The sequence below is a fragment of the Eschrichtius robustus genome, chromosome 8 (genome assembly GCF_028021215.1).
Source record: "Eschrichtius robustus isolate mEscRob2 chromosome 8, mEscRob2.pri, whole genome shotgun sequence".
NCBI classification, from domain to species: Eukaryota; Metazoa; Chordata; class Mammalia; order Artiodactyla; family Eschrichtiidae; genus Eschrichtius; species Eschrichtius robustus.
The window spans coordinates 18,984,591-19,009,178 of NC_090831.1; the positions used below are offsets into that span (position 1 = coordinate 18,984,591).

General features: G+C 37.5%; 1 protein-coding gene and 1 non-coding gene across 6 annotated transcripts in view; one reads left to right on the forward strand and one right to left on the reverse strand.

Annotated features, from left to right (window-relative positions):
- Positions 1 to 24,588, forward strand: part of SRPK2 (SRSF protein kinase 2) — a 221,545-nt gene that overhangs the window by 82,170 nt on the left and 114,787 nt on the right. The window contains exon 3 of one of the 5 annotated variants that reach the window (XM_068550421.1): positions 9,101 to 9,164. The exons of the other annotated variants lie outside the window; for them this stretch is intronic. Within the exon in view, the coding sequence (XP_068406522.1) occupies positions 9,127 to 9,164 (38 nt within the window). The 5' untranslated portion in view covers positions 9,101 to 9,126. The remainder of the gene's footprint in view (positions 1 to 9,100; positions 9,165 to 24,588) is intronic. 5 annotated transcript variants of the gene reach the window in all.
- Positions 1,814 to 1,920, reverse strand: LOC137768966 (U6 spliceosomal RNA). The gene has a single exon (XR_011074885.1). It is a non-coding gene; the product is annotated as a U6 spliceosomal RNA (small nuclear RNA).

Below are 24,588 nucleotides of genomic sequence, written 5' to 3' on the forward strand. Positions count from 1 at the left end.
GGTTTTTTTTTTTTTTTAGACATCTTTATTGGAGAATAATTGCTTTACAGTGTTGTGTTAGTTTCTGCTGTATAACAAAGTGAATCAGCTATATGCATACATATATCCTCCTATCCCCTCCCTCTTACGTCTCCCTCCCACCCTCCCTATCCCACGCCTCTAGGTGGTCACAAAACACCAAGCTGATCTCCCTGTGCTGTGCAGCTACTTCCCACTAGCTAGCTATTTTACATTTGGTAGTGTGTATATGTCAGTGCTACTCTCTCACTTCGTCCCAGCTTACCCTTCCCCCTCCCCGTGTCCTCAAGTCCATTCTCTACGTCTGCGTCTTTATTCCTGTCCTGCCCCTAGGTTCATCAGAACCATTTTTTTTTTAGATTCCATATATATATGTTAGCATACGGTATTAGTTTTTCTCTTTCTGACTTAGTTCACTCTGTATGACAGACTCTAGGTCCATCCACCTCACTGCAAATAACCCAATTTCGTTTCTTTTTATGGCTGAATAATATTCCATTGTATATATGTGCCACATCTTCTTTATCCATTCATCCGTCGATGGACACTTAGGTTGCTTCCACGTCCTGGCTATTGTAAGTAGAGCTGCAGTGAACATTGTGGTATATGACTCTTTTTGAATTATGGTTTTCTCCAGGTATATGCCCAGTAGTGGGATTGCTGGATCATATGGTAGTTCTATTTTTAGTTTTTTAAGGAACCTCCATACTGTTCTCCATAGTGGCTGTATCAATTTACATTCCCACCAACAGTGCAAGAGGGTTCCCTTTTCTCTACACCCTCTCCAGCATTTTTTTTAAATTTATTTTTAAAAAATTTTTTTGAATTTTATTTTATTTTTTATACAGCAGGTTCTTATTAGTTATCCATTTTATACATATTAGTGTATACATTGTCAATCCCGATCGCCCAATTCATCCCACCACCGCCACCACCCACCCTCCCGCTTTCCCCCCTTGGTGTCCGTACGTTTGTTCTCTACATCTGTGTCTCAATTTTTGCCCTGCAAACCGGTTCATCTGTACCATTTTTCTAGGTTCCGCATATATGCGTTAATATACTATATTTGTTTTTCTCTTTCTGATTTACTTCAGTCTGTTATGACAGTCCCTATATACATCCACGTCTCAACAAATGACCCAATTTCGTTCCTTTTTATGGCTGAGTAATAATTCCATTGTATATATGTACCACATCTTTATCCATTCGTCTGTCGATGGGCATTTAGGTTGCTTCCATGACCTGGCTATTGTAAATAGCGCTGCAATGAACCTTGGGGTGCATGTGTCTTTTTGAATTATGGTTTTCTCTGGGTATATGCCCAGTAGTGGGATTGCTGGATCATACGGTAATTCTATTTTTATTTTTTTAAGGAACCTCCATACTGTTCTCCATAGTGGCTGTATCAATTTACATTCCCACCAACAGTGCAGGAGGGTTCCCTTTTCTCCACACCCTCTCCAGCATTTGTTGTTTGTAGATTTTTTGATGATGGCCATTCTGACCGGCATGAGGTGATACCTCATTGTAGTTTTGATTTGCATTTCTCTAATGATTAGTGATGTTGAGCATCCTTTCATGTGTTTGTTGGCAATCTGTATATCTTCTTTGGAGAAATGTCTGTTTAGGTCTTCTGCCCATTTTTGGATTGGGTTGTTTGTTTTTTTGATATTGAGCTGCATGAGCTGTTTGTATATTTTGGAGATTAATCCTTTGTCAGTTGCTCCATTTGCAAATCTTTTCTCCCATTCTGAGGGTTGTCTTTTCGTCTTGTTTATGGTTTCCTTTGCTGTGAAAAAATATGGAATGCTTCACGAATTTGCGTGTCATCCTTGCGCAGGGGCCATGCTAATCTTCTCTCTATCGTTCCAATTTTAGTATATGTGCTGCTTAAGTGAGTACAAAAGTTTTTAATTCTTATGTTCAATGCATCTATTTATTCTTCTGTTTTTTGTGCTTTTGGTGTCATATTTAAGAAACTCTAACCTAATCCAAAATCAAGGTTTACACCTATATTTCCTTTTAAAAGTTTTATACTTTCAGCCTTTATATTTAGGTCTTTGATCCAGTTTGAATTAATATTTTGTATATGGTGTGAGACAGGAGTCCAACTTTATTCTTTTGCATGTGGACATCCAGTTTTGAGCACCATCTTTTGAAGAGACTGTCTTTCCCCATTGAATGGCCTTGGCACTCTTGTCAAAAATCAGTTGACTGTAATGTGAGGGTTTATTTCTGCACTCTAATTCTATTGCATTGATCTATATGTCTATCTTTATGCCAGTTCCCCACTGTTTTGATTACTGTAGCTTTGTAGTAAGTTTTGAAATCTATGTGTGAGCCTTGCAACTTTGTTCTACTTTTTTAAAAATGGTTTTGCCTATTCAGGGTCCCTTGACATTTCCATATGAATTTTAGGGTCAGCTTGTCGATTTCTGCAAAAAAAGGCAGTTGGAATTTTGATAGGGATTGTATGACTCTGTAGATCAATTTGAGGAATATTGCCATCTTAACAATTGTAAATCTTCCAATCCATGAACGCAGGATGTCTTTCCAATTATTTGGGTCTTTAACTTTTTTCAACAGTGTTTTGTAGTTTTCAGTGTACAAGTCTCTCACCTTGGTTGAATTTATTCCTAAATATTTTATTGTTTTTGATGCTATTCTAAGTGGAGTTGTTTAGCCCTGGAATCTTGAGAAAATTTCTTAAACTTTCAAAGCTTCAGTTTCTATGCATGTAAAATGGAAATATTGAGTACCTACCTTCTCCAATTGTTGTGAGGATTAAATGAGTTAATTCATATAAGGGGCTTGAATAAGCTAGATGGTTCAAGCTAAATGTTAAATATTAGACTGTGAACTCTCTAAGAGAAGGAATTTTGCCTTACATATTTTTGTGACATATTTTTTCTTCCCCCTGCTCAGGTAACACCTAGCTCAGTACCTGTTCTTACTGAAGGAATATAGAAGGGTGGAAAAATTGGACTATATCACATAAATTTCAGTTCCTAAGTTTGAAAGTTAATGTTGGTTAGGAGTTGGGGACACTAATTCCTCCTTATAGGCACATATTTTGATATGGCTTGTTTTCTTACACATATAAATAAACCTTGCACAATAATTTTGTCACCTCTTAAGACAGTGAATTTTCTTTTTAAGATGGTTGAGTGAGCCTTGACTTCTTTGGTGAACCCACAGTTCTTTATGTGCCAAAATTGTAAATGAAATTAAACGGTCTTAATTTAGGACATTGTAAGTCATAATTTTAGAGAACCGAGTAGTTTCAGTTGTATATTAATATCTAGTACGAAAAACTATCTTTAGGTTAGCATTATAAAAATACTTCTTTTTTCTGATTACTGTTCTCTGATGTAATTTCTAAAATTCATATATTGTACCAGTAAAATATACAAGTGATAATTATTTTGTAAGTATAAAATAGAGAAAGTTTTAAAACTTGACTTCATGGTGACTAGAGCATTGGATCTCACCCTGAGTGTAACAGCTCAGTTATCTAAGAACTTGTGTTACTTCTTCTGTCTCCCCAACAGAGCGAGGGTTAAGAGTGCCTTTGTTCTGTTTAGTGGCTAGATTAACTATTAATGATACTCTGCTGTGGTGAGAAACCTGTAGACAGTTTTCAGGGATTAATTTCATTACATTTCATTGCTAATAGAAGGCATTGATGGTGAGGCTAATAGAAATAGGAATTTATTTAAACATTCATATTTTCACACTTTCATGCAGTTTTGTATTTGTTTCTGAAATTCCTCAACATAAAAATAACGAAGCAACGGTAACAAGTACTGTGTGATGAACTTAAAGTTTTACGGTGCTCCATACAGCGTTAGGATGGATGATCTGGGGTCTTGGCCTGGTGCAGACACAACCCTAGCATTGGTCTCTTTTCTCTGCCTTCTTGCTTGGTGGCTTCCGGCGGGGGTGGGGGGGGCGGGGGGAGAAGGGGAATCCCAATTTTAGGGGATTGACCCACTTTCCTTACTAGGATTTGGAAATCAATAACAAGTCTTTCCTTTTAAACTAGCATTTCTTTTGGGTTATAAGTTGCACTCAGAATAATAATTTAAAAACTGACAGAAGGAAAACATTTTCTTTAGTAAGTGAAGTTTCTTGTAAGTGGCAGCATTAGCTACCTTGAAAGTCTTAAGCCGGAAACCTAACCAGCCTGAGACCACCTCCTTCTTCTTCTCCTCCAGTCCCCCACCAATTCACCCCCACCCCAGCCCACCCCATTGTAGAGTTTGGAGCATACATATTGTTGGTTGGCATTGTGCTATATTCAGGAATATAAAGTAATACTGTTTTGGAATTATAGCAGGAGGAAATTTGATACCAGAAAAAGACTGCTTTTAAGGAAGGCGGGTGAAATTGAGACTTCATTTTGAAAAATAAAATCAGATTTTAGAAGTAAGCTTATTTTATTTAACAAAAGTTCAAGTTGTAGTTGAAAAATATGTACTGAGTTTACTGAGTTTTAGAAGGAAGAATGTATCAAGTGTTGATTGTTTCTGACATACATATTTGTATTAAGTTTTATATACAGTTGATCCCTGTGGGTTCTGAATCCGTGGATACTGAGGGCTGACTGTACTACCTCATTTATATAAGGGACTTGAGCATTCGTGGATTTTGTTATCAGCAGGGGGTAGGGGGTGGGGTGGGAGTCCTGGAACCAATCAGCGCCCCCTCCCACCCCATGAATACCAGGGGGTGACTAATAATATGACTGGATATCTTTTAAGTAGTAATACAATTGTAACGTTGGATATTTTTGCAGACTATTTAAGAGTATTATTATTTTCCCCCATTAGTCTCTCATAATCAAATAATTATCATTCCTGAGACACTTAGCATATTATTGTCCTTGTTGATTACTCTTAACAATTACTAACCTTCTTAACTCCTTTCTATATTTGTCAGTGGGTTTGCCTGGGATTCTAACATTTCTTTAGTATTGTCCGTCAACTTTGTCTAAAGTTCCATCCTTTGTTGCAGATTTTCAGTGTTCACTTTGCTCTGGACTTGCATTTTGTTTGAATTGTTGGGCTGTATGACTGTCAGTGAGAGACTGAGCAGAGAAGGCATTTGATGGGTGGGGGTAGAGGCTGGTGAAAGTCAGGGACAGTTGTTTGAATGGTCAGTTTATCAATGGGCATTTTTTTGCACAATTTTTGCTTTTCTGTGCATTCTCATCACAAAGAAAACTTGAATAATGAATGCTGGGATAACAGGCACTCCTTTTTAGGCTAGACTGATCTTCGGGATGTTGGGAGCAGTTAATCATTGATCTTCCTAGATGTCTCAGAGAGCTTGCTTTACTCCTGTCCCTTTATGAAGAGGCTCTTTTGTGTCAGTCTCTTGAATTTTGAGTCAGGACCTCAGTACTTGGTTCCAGATGGTAATATCATGGATTGACACCTGAGCAGGAAAAGTGTCTGCAGGCCCTCTTGCGAGCTTAAACAGGAGCCCCTTAAAGATACACGCTTAAGGTGAGAGAAGGCCATAACTATGCATTCCAAGGCAGTACAATCTGTGAACGCGTGAAGTAAAGAGGAGAAGTGGTTACTCGTTGGTAGCGAAGGGAGAAATGGAATTATCAGAGGAAATGGATCAGAGGTTTTGGCCGCCAGGATGGGGAAAGGTTAAGGTGGAGAACAATCCCTCGGAGCACTTGGTATTGTAACTGGGTTTCAAGAGCTGCCCCGTCTTCTGAACAAGATTCTGGTTCTGAGGCCTACTGAGGCATTTTTTTCCCCTCCTCTTAACTTCTAGATGTATTCTTGCTGTATTATCCTGTCACCTGAAGTAACCTGAGCACATACCTGTTTCTTGTAGCCTGAAATGGCTCCAAATTTGCCAAGTGAGAGGAAATGTAGTAAATCTGTTAGAATAACACCGATGTTAAAAGGATGTAGGTCTACGAGTTTAGGTAGAACTGTTTGCCCAATTATGATGTCTTATTTAATTTCCACGTCATAAAAGTAAGCGTCCTTTGTGAGCTCATGCTTGGTGTTTAGTGATCTTAAAGGACGCGGAAGCGGATCCTCTGCATGGGAGCCCTGTGTTACGCTTCTGCTGCTGTTGCTGTTAGGATTCTAGGTGGATTCGGGACGGCCCAGTTTCTCTTCTAGGGTCTGAATCTTTGAAGCACCTCCTTTTCTGGACTATGTTTGGTAGTAGTTACTGTTCACCGCTATTCCTTGTCAGGGTTCTTAGGGATTGGTTCAACTGTGCACCCTAAGTGTTCCAGGAGTCTTCAAACTCATGTTATTGAGTAGAAAATGAAGTATTAGAGATAGTAGGTACTACTTGCTTGTTTATTTGTGAAATAAGGAAATGTGAGTTTAACAGGAAAACCGTAATTCATAAAGGAAAAGACTGGTGGGATTAATTGCAGAAAAATAAAGTATAGGGTCCTGGATACTGTGAAATATCCAGTATAGATATAGAAAAACAACTAATTTGGGGGACGTATTTGCAGTGTGTGTAAGAGAGCATCCTACGTGTGGTCATGGTAGTAGATGACTCAGGTGATCAGAGGTTCAGGACACTATTGGGGAGTCCAAGGCCCTTAACCAAGGGTGTTTGGAATCATATTGACATGAACATCAAAGCCCCCCAGGACTGTGGCGTTTATCGTGGTAGAATGAACATGGGGAGTAATCAAACCCATGGCTGGTATTGATAAGGATTAGATAGGAGTGTAGAGGGAATGCATGGCCCTCAGTGGATACAGTGTTAACTTGGTATTTGTGAACATTCCTGAACCTTTCAGTCCTTCTGGAGCTATAAACAGATCTGAAGGTTTGAAGAAAATGTGAAAATCATGTTGGAAACCTTTCCATGAATTATTTGAAACCTTTTTGGTTTGTAGCTTCCAAAGTCACCAGCCAGAAAATGGTTTAGAGCTTTAACTTTCCTTTCTAATATATGTAAGACAGACATATACTTCATTAGAGCTATGCAGTTTAATCTTGGGGACTTTCAGCTTAAGTGCACAGGTATTATAGAGATACACTGAAGTGTGAACTTTCTGTCTTTTTGGAATGAAAAATTGCCACAGTGAAGAAGAATTCAAGTGTCACCTCATTCCTGCGGTGGCTAGTTGATGAACTGAGAATAATTCCTCTAGAAAGGAAGGCTGAGACACAGGTTAAAGTTTAATTTCCACATATAATAATATCAATACTATAGTGATAGAAAGGTGAATGTTAAGGTTGGTAGTAAGAAGGAGAAGGTGGATTAAAACTATAGAAAAGCTCTTTAAAATGGGACAGACCTAGTATACCTCATTAGGTCATTCAACAAATATTTATTTAGGATCGCATCCTTTGCTAGGCAGTGAGGGCTTATTACTACGTGCCAAGCACAACACTGCGTGCCTTTCATGGGTTATGTCATTCAATCCTTACAACAGCCCTTCATGTAGAATTATTATCCCCATTTTATAGGAGAGGAGATAGAGGCTTAGAGAGTTTATTTCCCCAAGGTCATATGGCTGTTAAAAATGATGGAGAAGCCTGCTTTCAAATCCTAGGCTGCTTGGCGGCGGATCCTGGAGCCTGAGTTCTTAAATGCCATGCTCTTTTTAAACGGGGCGTTACTGAGCATTCACTATGGCACCAGGTGCCAGGCTCTGTAATCCACGTAAGACTCCTCAAGGTAAGTTTCATTATCATCATCTCAATTTCACCACTGTGCTATGTGCTCTCCCCAGTGGTAGTTTGGCTGTAGCCTGTGGTAGATTCTATGCTGTCATTAGATATTCATGCCAGCTTTATAATGCCCATTGGATGAAGTTGTTAGCTTAAACAATTTGGGAAAACTCATATTTTAACAACACTGAGAGGATATTTCTGTACAGGCCCATTGTATTTTATGCAACTAATTATTTTCCTTTCTCCTTTACATTTCATATTCCTTGGATTTCTAGAATCAAGATTCTTAAAAATTAAAATTCATTTTACCCTTTAAAAAAAAACCCCAAACTACTGAGGTCTACTTTGAAATCCTGAGACTGCCTATAGATGTAGTGGGATTGTGTTTTATTTTTGGTATGTGAATTTTTAAGATTTTGAATAGGAAAACGCATTTACAAATAGGAAAACAGCTTTATATGTGAAATAGTCTAGATAATAGGCCCACATCAGTTTTATTCATGTAAAATTATGTGCTTTATATTAATGGTTAATATTTTAAAGGAAATGTGTTAGGTTTTTTTTCCTCCTCTTTTTCCTCTTTTATTTTTATCTCACCTTCCCTTTTTGTCTATAATCTTTTTTTTCCGAATCAGTATCAGCAATGATCTTTTAATTAAATTGAATTGGCGCTTATATTTCTGTTGTAGATAGCGTTGTCAGTCCTCTCCTAAAAGGACAAGTATATTATCTGCTTGGTAACTGGGTGTTGCTGTTCACTTGTGCTGTACTGCGAAGGAGGAGGGGAAAATTAAGGTGTAAAACAGAAGTGTTTTTCTAAAGGAGTTAGGGAGTAGATATAAATGTATCTTTAAAGACAATCAATATATTATAACAGATTAAAATATTTTTAGTCTAAAAATTGGGATTCTGGTTTAATATTTCATTCTTAAGTGATAAAAACGATTCACTGAGCCATATTTTTCAGGGCTGGTGAAATAGAAGTAGCCAAGGGTTGCCTATCTGTTTATTACAGTCTGTAACTTTATTACCCAGACTTCTCAAATTATCTGGTATGTTCAATCCAGTTGTTAGCATTTTTAGTTTGTATTTTAATTTGCTGCATTTAAAAATCTTCCTGTAGAGCCATGCTAGTTCTACCTTAAAAAAAGAAAACACCCCTCTGCTTGAAAGGAATGGTACTTCCTGCTTTCATAAACAGTCATGTGCATAGTTTAGCAAGGCCTGATGCCTCTGGAGCTTTTTCCCTTTATAGCACCATTGAATCCCAGTCCTAACAGAAGTACTGCGAATCTTGTGGCCTCATTTTGAACAAAAGGGATTAGAGAAGAAAAATCTCTTGATATAAGGCTTGAAAGCAAGGGCAGGCAATCTTGGTTGTGAATATTTTCTGATTTTTCCAGAAATCAAGCAGAAGATTGAGCTGCTGATGTCAGTTAACTCTGAGAAGTCGTCCTCTTCAGAAAGGTACAGCTACATCTCTTGCATGAACAATTAATGGTGTAGCATTGCTAAGAAACAAATCAGGGTGTATTTTTTTCTTGTCAAGTTTGCTATATAACGTATCGTATTGCATGCTGGTCATTGTGCTGTTTTGAAGACGTGTATTTCGGTAAGCTGTTCTGCTTTTACAAAGGGTAATTGATTTAAAAAAAAAAATAGTGAAGCCTAATCAGCTGCAGCATGCACACCATAACACAGCAGACTGGTGGTTCGTGTGTGACAGCTGTTGAAGGCTTTAAAAAACAATATACTTAGCTAAAAAATAAACAGAAATCTTGCTTTCTTTAAGGAAATACTAGTACTAGGTTTGCTTCCTGTATTTTGAGGTTGTTGCTACACAAAATTACCAGTATTGTTTGTAAGATCTAGGTTAAAAATACTTAGCTTTTGGTTGTATTAAATATTTTCTTATGTGGAAAGGGAGTGCCATTTGTAAATAGCTTAGGAATTGCAAACCCACATATTAGTCACATTCTGAAAGAGAGATATGATGCTTCTTCAAGTCTGTGCTAGGAAATGGAACAGTCACTGCATGCAGTAATGGTTCATGCCTGCAGGTAAGGACAAAATGACTCAGAAGTATTTTTAAAGCAATTATTTTATCTGTCAATCGAATGATTATACCTGTAAGGAGATATTTTCATAAAATGCCTATTTTACTTAATAAATAGAATTAAGATATGTTTCTCTCAAGTCAGAAATGGGTCTATAGTTGCCTATTTTGATATGTAAATGTGTGTTCACTTCTGTTTACCAAAATTGTTTCTACTACATAATATTTTAAATTGAGGCTCTTGGGCATACAGTTGATGCTTACCTTTCTGTTGGTTACCTAATAGTTTATATGTAAAGTTGGTATTTTGTATTAAGGTGCGTTGATTTATCTTTTCCCTGGTTAGTCTTCAGGGTTGTCTTTTTGTTCATAGATTTAATATTCAGGAAAATATTATGGAGAAATACTTTGGTAGTTAAAGAATGATATAGGAAAAACCCTGGAAAGAAAATGGGAGGTGAAGAACCCAGCATGGTAAAATGAATTTAATTATAGTACACTAGTGTATGGAGAACATGATGTGATGGCAAAATGATGACATTAAATCAATTTATTAGTATAATTGGGTGAAAGGCTCTGGCTTTAATTTAGGGAATTATGAATAAGGAAGATGTTACTGCTTTCTTTAGAGGTTGAGCATAGAAAAATTCAGACACATTTGTGTTTATTTTTATGTAGCTTCTAACTTCTGGTTTGTGGCTAGCCATCCCATTTTAAGCATTCTCTTTGCTGAGATGAAAAACAATCTTCAGCCTTGTGAATATTCTGCCAGTAAAATGGTGGTGATGGGAAGGGGAGAGGATGGTGGTGTAAATAGTGAACGTACCGGGTACCAACTGTAATATTAGACTTTTGTTACTACGAAGAGCATTCTTAATGGCATGACAACAATAATTACGTTGGCTTTTTGAGTAGCATGTGTTCTCTATTGAGAAATTGAAGGTTAAACAGAATGGGTGAATATTATTGAGAAACAAGTTAGGAATGGGTGAGGTTTTTATAGTTAAAATACACTCTTATAAGGAAATATTCTAAAATATTTGGTGATTACATATATTTATTTAAAAATTATTATTATTGTTTCATCTAAGCTCCTGTGGTTAAATTTGATGGAAAGGGAGGATGAATGCAGACATGATTTTAAAGTTTAGAAATCTGCCGCTGTGCTTATGACAACTCTATACACATTTTACCAGAGCTTGCTTGCTTTGTTTGTTACTCTTTTTGGGGGGTGCTTACACATATATTTGGCAATTGTGATATGCTGACTTAATGGGTATAAATGTAGTTTATGGCTAAGCCAACACTTTGCCAACATAGAAGTTGTTTTATTAATGTAGAAATATTAAAAATAGAAATTACTCTTTTTTCCCCCTCCTTTAAATAAATTATACAATCATGGTCATCATTTGTCTTTTTAGTTTATTTGGAAGAACTTGAAAAACAAGAATCTGAAGTTTAAAAAAAAATTCATGGCTTAGGAAGACTATACTTGCCCCAGCAATTTAATAGTTTATAGTATCATGTAGCATTACCACCACATTCTGCAATTCCTTGTTCTCTAATCACCTAAATTTTTAAAGTCTTGGACTGTTTTATTTTAAATAGTTATTTGAAGCATGGCATGAGTCTTAAAGATACTCGGCATTTACCTATAGTCAGTATTCCCATGTATTTATTGGTAAAAAGGATGAAGAGACCCTGTTTTTCTTTAAAGAGGGGAGAAGCTACTTGTGAGAAACCAAATTATCATATGTCACGATTGATTTTTGTTCACTGTCTGCAGTATAGCATGATCTTATGTATGTATGTATGTATGTATGTATGTATGTATGTATGTGTGGCTGAGTTGGGTCTTCGTTGCTGCGCGTGGGCTTTCTCTAGTTGCGGTGCGCGGGCTTCTCATTGCGGTGGCTTCTCTTGTTGCAGAGCACGGGCTCCAGGCCCGCCGGCTTCAGTAGTTGTGGCTCGCAGGCTCTGGAGCGCAGGCTCAGCAGTTGTGGCGCATGGGCTTAGTTGCTCCGCGGCATGTGGGATCTTCCCGGACCAGGGCTCGAACCCGTGTCCCCTGCATTGGCAGGTGAATTCTTAACCACTGCGCCACCAGGGAAGTCCCCTAGCGTGATCGTTTGATATCTCAGAGAACCGCGTGGAGGAACGATGTTTTTAAGTACAAAATGTGATAGACATATAAACAGTGATGTGATATTCATAGTAATCTTTCCATCTCATATTTTTCACCCGCTTAATGAGAATTGCTAGTCCTGTGACAGCTGGTAGTGGTTGAATTATTATTATTTTTTTTTCAGACAGTATTGTAAAATGGGAAAAGCAAGACAAAAAATAAGCTTTATTTTTGTAGACTCTTAAGGATTATTCATTGAGAATATGTACAAATATGATTTGAAGTTATATTATAATGGAGTTTTGAAGTTTTTCTGTGACCTGAATTAGAAAATATGTTAACAGATACCACCTTGAAATTTAAAAAAAATTTTTTTTTTTTTACCTTTAACAGAATGGAGGGGTGTCCATTGAATATCATTTAGCAGGGGAGGTGTGGAGCACTTCTTTTCAGAATGGCTGACTCACAGGACAAAAAACAGTGGGGTGACAAAAGTTGTAATTTATTTTTTGGTTTTATATTTTGGAGAGAGAGAAAAATATCAGCTTACCCATTTTTAAAATTAAGGACAGAGAACATTATTGAATGAATAAAAAAACAAATGAGCCTGATTTGTATGTTACTGCCAGTTAAGAGGAAGACATATCTGTTGCAAGAGAGTGCCCTTCTGCAGATTTTAGGAATAAACCCTACAGTGAATATTTTCCTTTTAATTGAGCTGCTGTCGGATAGATGGATTATATTCAGCTTAACCATGGTAGAGACAAGGGTCGAGCATAATTTTAGTTCTTCATCTGCCGCTACTTAATGTAAAAAAAAATAAAAAATAAAAGCCGTAAAAATTTATTTGATGCAAAAATTAGGTTTTTCAAGTTTTTGTTTCTTCTTGCCTTTTCCTAGCTAGAACACTCCAGGGATGTGGAAATTTATGGGGTTAGAGTAGGTGGGGAAGAGACGTATAGTAATAATGGTAATAGCTGGAAAAAAGGTAGTAATCATTTATTAAACATTTTCAGATACTAGTTCTAAGAGAGGAGAAAGCGGGGTGTGCTGTAGGGAGACTCTGATTAAATCATTCCCAGAAAGGTCCTGAGTGAACAGAAAGCCCTTCGCTCTGCCTCAAATTTTTTCAAACTCTATTACTACTTCTTCAGTGAACTCATGAACAAAATCGGACAATACTCAATACAGAAGAGTTGAGCCCAGAGTGCTGAGAGCTATGCTTCCCAGTCCATCTAGGCTGAGTCCAGGGAGGGTTGAGGAGGTTGAGATAAGGGGCTTGAGAAGCTGAGAATCTGCATTCACACTAAGCATTGCCCACATCTGCTGTTGTAAAATGTGAATGGATGTTGTGATTAATAAGGTTCACAATTAGTCAAAAGTTAATGAAATATCAGTGCCTTTGTAGAATTGCATTTTCTCAGGGAACGGATTCTAAAAGGATCATCTCTTGTGTATGTGTTTTTGACATTTTTGGTGTTAAAAGGGGTCCTTATACTGGAATAGATATGAAGTAGTATCCTATATCTTTAGCATCCCACATAGCTAGCACATAGTTGACTTGACAAGTTGCTAGCTACCTTTTAAAGAAGAGAAAAAGGGAGAGGGAGAAATTATCATAAAAATAATTATGCTGTGGCTTATATTCTACGAATGCTATATAAACAGAATTGGTGAGAAGTGATGGAGATTGGTATGTTGCCCCTCCCCCAGTACAAGGGCATTTGAAATAACATAAAGAACCTGTGCTATTTTTGTGTATATATTTTAATTCCTTTTCTTAATTTGGAGCCTCTTCAGTGAAGAGAAAAAGGACATATGATAGTAATGCATGGTTGCAGAAAGCAAAAAGAGAAGTCTGGAAGGATCAGGAGAACAGAAGGGAGAGAATAAATAAATAAGGATGGGACCAGATGAGGAGAGAAGAAAGTAAGGGATGTTCAGTGGAAAATGATCCAGGATCAAGGTGTCTTTTATTTGCTCTTATGTTGAGTATATTTTCCTCCATGTCTCTGTGGTGAATTAAGAGTAGTCGTGGGAGGAGAGCCAAATTTTATAACAGATTCTCTCTTCATTGGACCTGCCCCCTTCCCATTCCAACTCAAAGGGTAGGACGGGCAGCTAATGATAACTATTTTTTCCTTTTCCACCCCTCACTCTGCCACTCTTGGCTTTGTTTCTGTATTTGCAGGATAGAAGTATTTGAGATGTAGTTTTTCTTGAGTGGTGAGATGCGTTGACGGTGGCTGACTGGGTTGTCTTCCATCTATTCAATCTTTATGCTTTTTTCTGCTTTTATTTAATATTTTGTAATATTTAAATTGTAGATGTATATGGGAAAGTGCATAGATCACAGATCATTATAAAATTCAATTTATTGATTTTTTTTTCTTGTGTAGTTTATGGTTTATGTGTTGTATCTAAGAAATCTTTGCCAAGCCCAAGGTCACTAAGATTTTTGCTACGCTTACTTTTAGAAGTTTTCAGCTCTTCATATTTAAGTCTGTAATTCATTTCGGGCTTTAGTATTAAGGTAGAAATTGAGATTATTTCTGCACATGACTAGTCAGTTGTTTTATCTGTTTTTGAGTATTATATATAAACAGAAACCCTCTGTGTAGTCTTTTGGTCCGTCTTCTCCTGATGTTACCTATGTGAGATTCATCCGTGTTTTCATGTGTAGCTGTAATTGACTCAGTCTCATTGCTGTACAGTATTCACCATAGAAATATACCTCACAGTAGATAATCCATTCTGTTGATGAGCATGTGGGATGTTTGCAGGTGGTGGCTTTTAGGAATAGTGCTTCTGCGAGCCTTTGTATACATGTCTTTTGGCGAATGAACCTTTGCATACCATTTCTGTTGCGTGTCGTTCCTGGGAGCGCCGTTGCTGAGCTTTGGTGGGTATTGCCAGCTTTACAAAGTGAACGTGCCAGTCTGCACCCTCACCAGCTGTGCTCCAGGGCCTTGCCAGCTGGTACTGTGTATTCTTTCTCTCTTCCCTCCCCTTTCCTTTTCCCTTCCCTCCTTTCCTCCTTTCTCTTATAGCATTCTGGTTGGTGTGCCGGGGTGACCCAGAGTTTGAACCTTTTTGAGGAGGATTAGAAGCAAATAGGGGACTATTTCTGAGTACCATCTCTTATGAAGAAGATCACAGTGAGAAGTTTAGACCAAACAGGAACCATAGGGTGTAGTCATTTGAGGTACTGCTCTCCCACAGACTGTTTCTAGTCTAGTCTTTTACCTGGGTCTTAGAGGCCACGGGTGTTAACATCAGTTTTCAGATTTGGTTTCAGTAACAAAGCCATTTCTTCAGCTGAACCTTATTAGAAACCTCTCAGGTAAAACATATAAAAGACAAGCTTGGACTGGGAAGCTGGGAAGTGACCAGAACCCAACAGTTGTTAGTACTCAGCCCACCCCCCCCACCCCTGAGAACCCCTCCGTAGAGCTCCAGCCCTCTCTACTTTAAAACTCTTTTTTTAAAAAGAGCTCCTGACTTACTTATTTATTTATTTATTTATTTATTTATTTATTTATTTAGGCTGTGTTGGGTCTTCGTTTCTGTGCGAGGGCTTTCTCTAGTTGCGGCAAGTGGGGGCCACTCTTCATCACGGTGCGCGGGCCTCTCACTATCGCGGCCCCTCTTGTTGCGGGGCGCAGGCTCAGTAGCTGTGGCTCACGGGCCTAGTTGCTCCGTGGCATGTGAGATCTTCCCAGACCAGGGCTCGAACCCGTGTCCCCTGCATTGGCAGGCAGATTCTCAATCACTGCGCCACCAGGGAAGCCCCCTAAAACTCTTGATGTAGGTAGGCCACACAGATCTGACGAAGAAATTACGACATTTTGGTATGTTTTGGTCTAGATGCAGTTCCTAAATTATTTTGTTAGTTTGTAACCTATTTAAACTTTGATTCTGTTTCCGGATGCCTCTTGGGAGGGTTGCCACATTACAGCCAGAGCAGACCTTTCAGAATGCAGATCTGCTCAGGTAGGTAACTCCACTTTACAAACTCTTCTGCTGTCTTCCCATTGTTCTTGGCATAAACGTAAACTCCATACCTGGGCCATTGAGCACCTATACTCTCCAGCCTAGACTCAGACTCCTTGACTTTGGTCATGTTCCTCCTGCCTTGCTGTTTTGCTGCTCCCAGCCCTCTCATCTCAAGGAAGCCCTGCCTAGGTCAAATTACGCCTGTTAGAACCCGTTACAGAACCCGTGCATCTCTCCTTTGCAGCATTTGTCACAGCTGCTGTTTGACAGTGGGCAGTATCGGTGACATTTGGTCTGCTTACTGGTTTACTTACTATTAGCTCCAACTTATGATCTTAAATATAGAAGTGATCTCATCACAAAATATTTTTATTTTATGTCATCATTTGCAGCTTATAAACTATGAACTTTGTGGGAAGACTTTTTACGTTATAGGGAGATATCTATTTCTATGGTATTGGCATAGATTAATAAATTATAAATTATAAATTATTATTGTTATAGTCAATTATATATATGTAATCATACGGTCAATTATAGTCATAAGCTAATTTAACTCTTATGAACTGCAAGGTTACAAATCTTAGGTTTTTCTATCACCATAAAAATGCACAGTTTATTATTATTATATATATATATATATATTTTTTTTTTTTACATTTGTTTTAATGTAAAATAGAAATTAAAGTAAATCTGAACACTTTCCATCTTTGCGCCACACTGGTAACATCAAACCATATAGCCTTTTATTTCCCAAATGTCAGTATTTTGAATATTATCTTGGTGCTTTGTCATGATTGCACTCCACCCTCTACTGTTATTTACTTAGTATCTTTTTTTGTTTATTTTTTTACTGTGATAAAATACATACGACATAAAATTTTATAATGCTCTTTAAATGTTAATTTTCTTTAAAAGGGAATCTTTCTATCACTACCAGAACGGGAGAAACAGTATCATTTGCCTTTAAAAACAATTACTGTTAAATCCTGTCTAGATTCTGTTGTCTGATAAAGGCTTCAGGCCTGAGCCATATGCTCCCTCTGTTTACAAGGGAAATTAAATTGGCCAGTGTCATAAACGCACTTAAGTATGTGTTAGCACCAAAGTGAGACTTGCTCTTTCATATACTTAGATTTAAAGAAACTTGGGAAAGGGGTAGTTTTCTCAGTATGTGATTCAATACCTAGTCCAAAGTATCACCTAAGATTATTTTATATACCAGCAGTGGCACTTCTTCACTCTGGGAACCCCCTTCCCCCAAAATGGTAGTTCAAGGAAGTTTTGAACAAATGTGAGCAGCTATTATAAGAATAACAATGGCAACAATAAAAAATAGCTCTAAATAATCATATTGCAGATTCCCTTTGGGGCAGAATTCTTTATGTACCAGTAGTTGGAAGAAATTAAGACTAATTTTAGTATAGATTACATTTGTCATCTATCCATCCTGCATTCATCCATCCAACATTTATCAGCAGCTGCTATGTACTAGCCACTCAGTTATTGGGAAATCAGGGAGCAGCAACAGCAGCACAAAAGCAAAAGAGGCTTTGGTGGGTGGCTTACCCCTGACATACCTTGGTCGTTTTCCTGGGTATGCAGTGCTGAGTTACTGTATCATGGCTGACTCTATGGTGGGAGGCCATTGGCACTCTTTGAAAGAATTACAAATAACCAGTAATTGCGTTTTGGGGGAACTTATATTAAGACTACTGCTGTGGTGTGAAGAGTTACAAACACAGTTGTCTCCCGACGGCCACTATAAGCGATGAGGGCCTCTTGGGGACTCTGGCAACCTGGAGACCACAACCCCATCTAAAGAGGTGACAGCTGATTAGCTTCTGCTGATAACTGCCATGTTGAAATACAGACCAAGTTGTGCCAGTTCTTGTGATTTTTAGGAAAAGTTGAAAATTTGCTTTTCATGTAACATCTCATTTTAAATGATGGTGCAGGTTAAAAAACAAAACAAAACACAAACTTGTACCAGTCATTTAAAAAAAAAAAAAGTATCTTATCTAAATTCTGTGCATGATAAACATTCTTCTACTGTACTGTAACACATTGATTTACGATTTGTGAACCACAGACCTGCGCAGATTTGCTGAGTTTCAAATCCTGTGAGTACTAAGCATTATCTATAGAATACAAGTCAAACAGTTGTCTTGTTAAGAGATGTGTTTATGGGTTTCTCTGACATTTCTAATGTGCAAAAGCACTGGTGACTACTCCTCTAATAACCACATACTAAGATACCAAAAATTCAGTAAGATATCAACTGTTTAGAGTAGGAAGAACCCCCAAAAGAGATGCATTTCTCAAATTGGGGAGTTGTTATCTTCATTTATTTATTCTACAAATATTTATTAAGTACCCATTATGGTGGAACTTAAACTTTAGTAAATAATCTGAAAATTACAGAGGTAGAACAGTGTTCTGCTTGTACAACTGCCACCTCATCCTTTTTCTCCTTTCCCCCTTTCCTTCTTTTTCCTCTTTGCCTCCATCCCTCTCCACAAAAAAGATTTTGAGGCTAGCTAGAGTAATATCTACAATGCAGTAAAAAGGGGTCAGAGAAAATTCAGGTCAGGGTAGAAGGTTACGAGGGAGGACAGTCAGATGCACACCCCGATATGTGGTGTTTGCTGTGCAGCTCCTGAAGGTGACTGACAAATCTGGCTTTATGTTTTCCGACAGCCAAACTAAAGAAAAAAAACGTAACATTGCTCTTATTATCTGTAAGGAGAAAATATACTAGTTTATTCAGGAGAACCAAACTTTCCGTAATTACGATTATTATTATTTAACATAATCTTTCCCACATATCTCAGAAGATACATTTATTCATTTTAGAAAACTCAGATTAAAAAGAAAACAAAAAGCCACCATGCTTTTATCATTAAAGGTCAGTCACGGTTATTAATTTTTAAGTTTAATTTTTTGTCTTAGTGTAACGTATACCTATAAAATTTAAGCAGGTTTACTTTAACATTTAATAACACCATCACCAACAAGAAAACCCAGTATCATACTGACAAATTATTTTGGAATTAGCTTTTCACACTTAGCTTATGCAATTTTCCTGTTGTTATTAAGTAATCTTCAATAGCATCATTTTTTTAAATGCTATAATTTTAAAAGGCTGCACAGGACTGAGTCCATTGATATGGATGGATGTACCATAATTTTATTTATTGAGTCTTGATCTTAGAAATGGAATCACTTACAAAGCCAACTTGTAAAGCTCTCGATAGAGAGTGTTAAATTGCCTCCAGAAAGTGCAGCTTTACACTCTCACTGGCAGTGTATAATGAACCTTTTTGTTTACACGCTGATTTGGGATTCTTACATTAGTCTCTTTTTGAGTGTTGTATAGATGACTCTGAGCAATATGCCAGGCGATGTTGACTTATCAGTCCCTCTGCTCCTTGCGTCTTCCCTCTAGTAAAGCCAAATGTTGTTGTGGTACCTTTGGTGTTTCATTGGGTGTTCATAAGTGAAAGTGAGTTCAGTACGATCCACTTTAACAAGATATAAGACACATTCAACTGTTGTATTCACTTAGGCATTTATTATTGATAAATGCCTTGGGTGTAGTTAGTGTTCATGCTGATGAATCTTAATTTTGTAAGAGATTTCAAGAAGTTAAATGGTCTAAGCTTCTCACTCCAGATAGATGACATAACATTCAACACAGATGGTTGGTTTTCCCTTTTTGTTTTATTTTTTTTTTTAAGATACAGGAATTAAGATTCTCAAACCTTCCTTGTTAAACCAGAGCCTTGTGGATGTTCAGTAAGTATTCACTGACTATTGCGAAATTTAATCACCTTTTTAGTCAAGATCTTCCTTTTGACAAAATGCATTTTTCTTGCTGGAGTTTGAATCTTTTGGGGGGAGTAGGGCTAGGGAGTATGTTTTGTAGAGCAGGAGGACTGGAATCTAAAGTTCAAATCCTCAGGTTAACCTTGCAGGCTGAGGAAGCAGCATGGCAGAAGTCAGAGTGAAATGAAATGTCGTGGTACCATCTGGGAGCTCTAAATAATTCCATAAGGCTGGGAAGGAGGTAGAGGAAAAGATTGGAAAATAGGTGAGAGAGAGATGATGTACTCTGGTGGCAAGGACTCTTCTATGCAGTGGTAAGGTTTTTGAATTCTGTGCTGTCGTTTACAAGGATCATTGAAAGGTTTCAGTAAGGGAGGTGTTCTGCCTATGTTGAGAACAGGTGCGTGCTCCTTAGGGCATAGAGTAAGGTCTTTTAAGGAAGTTCAAAGAAATGCATTTTTTTTCTTCTAGGATTGAAGGTTGTAGTATATCCTGTAGAGTTGGTGGCCAAATGTTGTTCTTCTGTTCTGGAAATGGGTAGAAAAATTATAGCAGTATTTACCATTTGAGTGAGAGAGGGCAGATGAATTCCTTGATTCTGGGAGGATTACCAAGAGAGGCTATGAAATATGTTTTTCTTCAAGGCTTTAAAAAGAGGGTGGTTCCTTATTTGTTTGGATGGGTAGAGGTACTCTAAAAACAGATTGTTGGCCTGCTGAACCTTAAGTATTTTTTCTATGTTATATATGGTTAATCATGATTGCAAGATTCCTGATAATCATGAATATGAAATATTAAAAATATGAAATGTTCATCTCAAAATGTTCTGTCAACAATTTGTGACAGAAGTCTTTTCCCGGTGGATATATAAAGCATCACTTCTGTAAATTATTTAAAACATTCTAGGCCAGTGCTGTACGATAGACTTTCTGTAGTGATGGAAGGTTCTATAATATAGGCATGCCTTACAGAGCATCAGATAAGTGGCTCTCATGACCAAAGAATAAATTTTAAATTTTATTTGACTTTAATTTAAAATTTTAAAGCACTGAATAATATTTTCAGATGAGAATGCCCATGACCTCTGTTGTTTTAACCTTTCTTTTTTCATTTAGAAAATAATACATATATATATATTTTTTTATAAATTTATTTATTTATTTGTTTTAGTTTTGGCTGCATTGGGTCTTCATTGCTGCACACGGGCTTTCTCTAGTTGCGGGGAGTGCGGGTGACTCTTGGTTGCGGTGCGCGGTCTTCTCACTGTGGTGGCTTCTCTAGTTGCGGAGCACCGGCTCTAGGCGCATGGGCTTCAGTAGTTGTGGCACATGGGCTCAGTAGTTGTGGCTCGCGGGCTCTAGAGCGCAGGCTCCGTAGTTGTGGCGCATGGGATTAGTTGCTTCGCGGCATGTGGGATATTCCGGGACCAGGGATCGAACCTGTGTCAGGTTAATTACTAACCTGAATTAGTATGTGGATTCTTAACTGCTGCGCCACCAGGGAAGCCCTCCTTACTGTTTTTCTTTCCTGATCTTCACCCTATCCTATTCCATTTTCTTACTATTTTGCTCTTTTTATGCTGACAGTATTATAGTGTATGGGTAAAATAGTTTATTTACTTTATTTTAACTCAAATTGGTCATATAAAAGAAATTGCATTCACTATTTGTCCTTTGATAAACATATTTTTAGTTTTTTGCTTAGTCCCCCTTCCTCTTTTAAGGGAGAAAAATATCACTTAATTATTTGCCATCACACCATTTAACTAAATTTTAAGTCTTCTTTTTAATGTTCTACTAACTTAACAGTGTCTATTAATAGAAAAAGCAATAACTTACTTTCCTAAATGTTTGGTTTTAAAGAGAAAGATAAAATGAGACAGACAAATTTCCAAGTCTGTGTTATCTGATGAATTCGTGGTTTAAGGTATTCAACGCGTATACACATACACAGATTATTCTCAGTTTGTTTTTCTTGATATTGTTTTAGCCAGAGCTTAAAAAAAAACCCAAGGACTTCCCTGGTGGTCCTGCATGACCCAGGGCACGGCCAAAAACAAAAAACAAAATTTGATTTGAAAATCAGTTCTTGTCCCCCTCACTAGCCTTTTCCCCTCACTAGCCTCCCCCCACCCCCCCTTAACAGTTTAGTAGTGATTTATGATAGTATTCTTTGGACTCCGAATGAAAAGGGACATCCTGTTTTGGGGGTCAGGATAATCCTTAGCTTGCAGGAGGAGCCTCTGTTTAATGCTGGGCTGAAGAAAGTTTACAGTTATGTTGACTACAAAGTTATATTCATTTGTGGAAGAGGAAGTCTGATGGGGTTAAACATAGAATTGTGGAAGAAAGATTTTTATTTTGTTGCTCAGCTCAGTCTTTTTAAGAAAAAGAGATTCAATGCTTGCTTGCTTTTTGCATATTTTATTAGTTTTAATTTGACAGTCTGTTTGAATAAATGAAAGACTTCTCTAGAGGAATGCTTGCTTGGCTGGCTGCCTGTGATACAATACATAAACACCTTGGTTTGTTATATGTGATTTTCTTTTCAGTTTAGGACTGTCATTTTTTTCTGAGCTTTTGTAGGTGAAGGGAGAGTATTGATGGATTTATTGCTGTTGTGGTATCTTTGTATACTTCTCTTTCACTGTAGATGCAAGTATCTATTTCACAGTGAACAAATCAAGAACTTGTGTGTAATGAGCTGTGCAGTGTCCCGTTCACCCTCGCTTTGTTCCTCCATGGTCACATCCCCTTAGAAGTTTCTGCTGCTGTTGCTGCCCTGAAGTCAGCCATGTTCCCAGCAGCAGCTTAGGCCCTATTTTGTGGTCCCCTGAGGAAAAATAGTTATTATCCCCCGCTTCTCTCAGTGTTATTATAAAATATTTAATGGCTGATGACAAAGATGGAACTGATTTTCATAGTAGTAAAACTTAGCGCTAATCACCCATCTGATTGTTTAATGGAATCACAGATTTTTATGGAAAACATTAAAGGCCTTCTGTTTCTTAGGACTAGATGTTATGAAGTATCTGTTTGTAGAAATACTTTTAGATAAATGCAAATCAAGCATTTTCCAAGAAATTTCTTCAAATTTAATATTTTAAAAGTGGATCCACAGACGTTAACTTTTTCTAAAGTTGAGGCGCTCTCTAGTTACCTGATGTGACTTGAGGCGCTCTCTAGTTACCTGATGTGACTTGCGGCGCTCTCTAGTTACCTGATGTGACTTGGTACTTTATGTAACTCTGAACTTTTAAATTCCCATTAAGGGTTCAGTGGCATCACTCCTTGCATGTATGTAAGTTAAAAGCTGTATGTCTGCAAATGTGAAATTATGTAATGACTGACATCATGTCCCCCAGCAAGCCCAACACAGCTAACAGCAGCCTTTTCTCCAGTGATACAACACGTAAGTTTTTCTTTTCTTGCACTGTTTGCATTTGAGGGCATGTGGTGCAAAATAATGTATTTAAATTTAAACAGTAGAATAACATTCAGCTCAATGATAGAATCATGCTTTGAGAAGCACATGGGCAACAAGAGCTCATGTGAAGGAATCGAAGATTTACCGTCATGTCTCATGTCGTTCCAAGTCATAGGCTTATTGAAAGGAATGTTTGGAGCAATCGCCACATTATCAACATTATTGTTTTCCCTCTAACTTTAATATAGTTGAGATGGTGAAGGTAAAAGTGCATTTATGAATGATGCGGCTCAGTTATAACGATTCATTTTCATTAACCAATCAAAAGCATTTAACTCGTTCTTTTGACCAGGCATAGATAGATGAATGTAATGATGAAAATTATCATAGCAAGAAGGGAAATTGGAGATCCATTGTATCCTCCACCCTTGTTTTCTGCATAAGAAAAAGTGATGCCTGAAATACTGAAGTGATGCATCTAAGATTCCAGATAGAATTCTTGTAAACCAGTAACTTTCAGTATTTAAATTTGGAGTCTTGGAACATTGCATAATGCAATTGGTTTGCCCAGTTCCCTTTCTCTTCTTTAAGAAAACCAAGAATGCTTATTTTAAATTATACTAGTACTGTTTTTTTATATCTGCTCTAGCCAGAGCATGGAAGAAATAATGTTAAATGCCTTTCGTTTTACAGCACATTTTCCTATTCACTATTAATTCTTTAAGAAATGCTTGTAGAAGCATACTGTAGATGGTTCTATTCCCACTTTGTAGGTAACAAAACCAGTATGTTTACGATTTAACAATGTCTCACCTCAGTTAGTGGTAAAAGTACTCTCAGAGCCATGTTTTGCAGCTCCAACCCCTGTGCTCAGGGCACATTGTCTGAAAACAGAGATCTTGAGTATTTTTATGTAGTATGTGTCCTGAGTCAGGTTGCATGCATTTAATAAGAGTTCATACTCTTCATTTCTTTCTCCAGTAACTTCAACATGTAAGTACCAAAAAGGAAAGAGATTAGGAGTGCCAACCTTTGCCATGAAACAGAGCAGGTATAACTAGCACACATGGACAGAATTCACACTTTTGCTGTCTTCTACCCTATTGCTCATCCTGGTTAACCATTGTGTATCTCAGTGCTTCACACTCAGCTACCTGATGCTGCGAACCATTCACATAAAGGGAAAGCTTCCCTTTTCTGGAAATGCCACTCATCAGCAGATTTCACTCTTAGGCAATCCCTTTTCTCCTGACAGTTCTAGGCAAATGAAAGATTGTTGTCACTAACTGGCCACCTTTCAAAACTGGTAAAATTTATAGTTGATTGTCTTCAGTATTCAAAATATCTGGCACTAAAATAGATAGATATGCTGAATACAGAAGGTTTCTTTGTTAGTGTAGAAATTGGAATAGAAGATGAAGTAAAAGTGATCCTTCTCAGTTTCTCTTTTGATTTCTTCT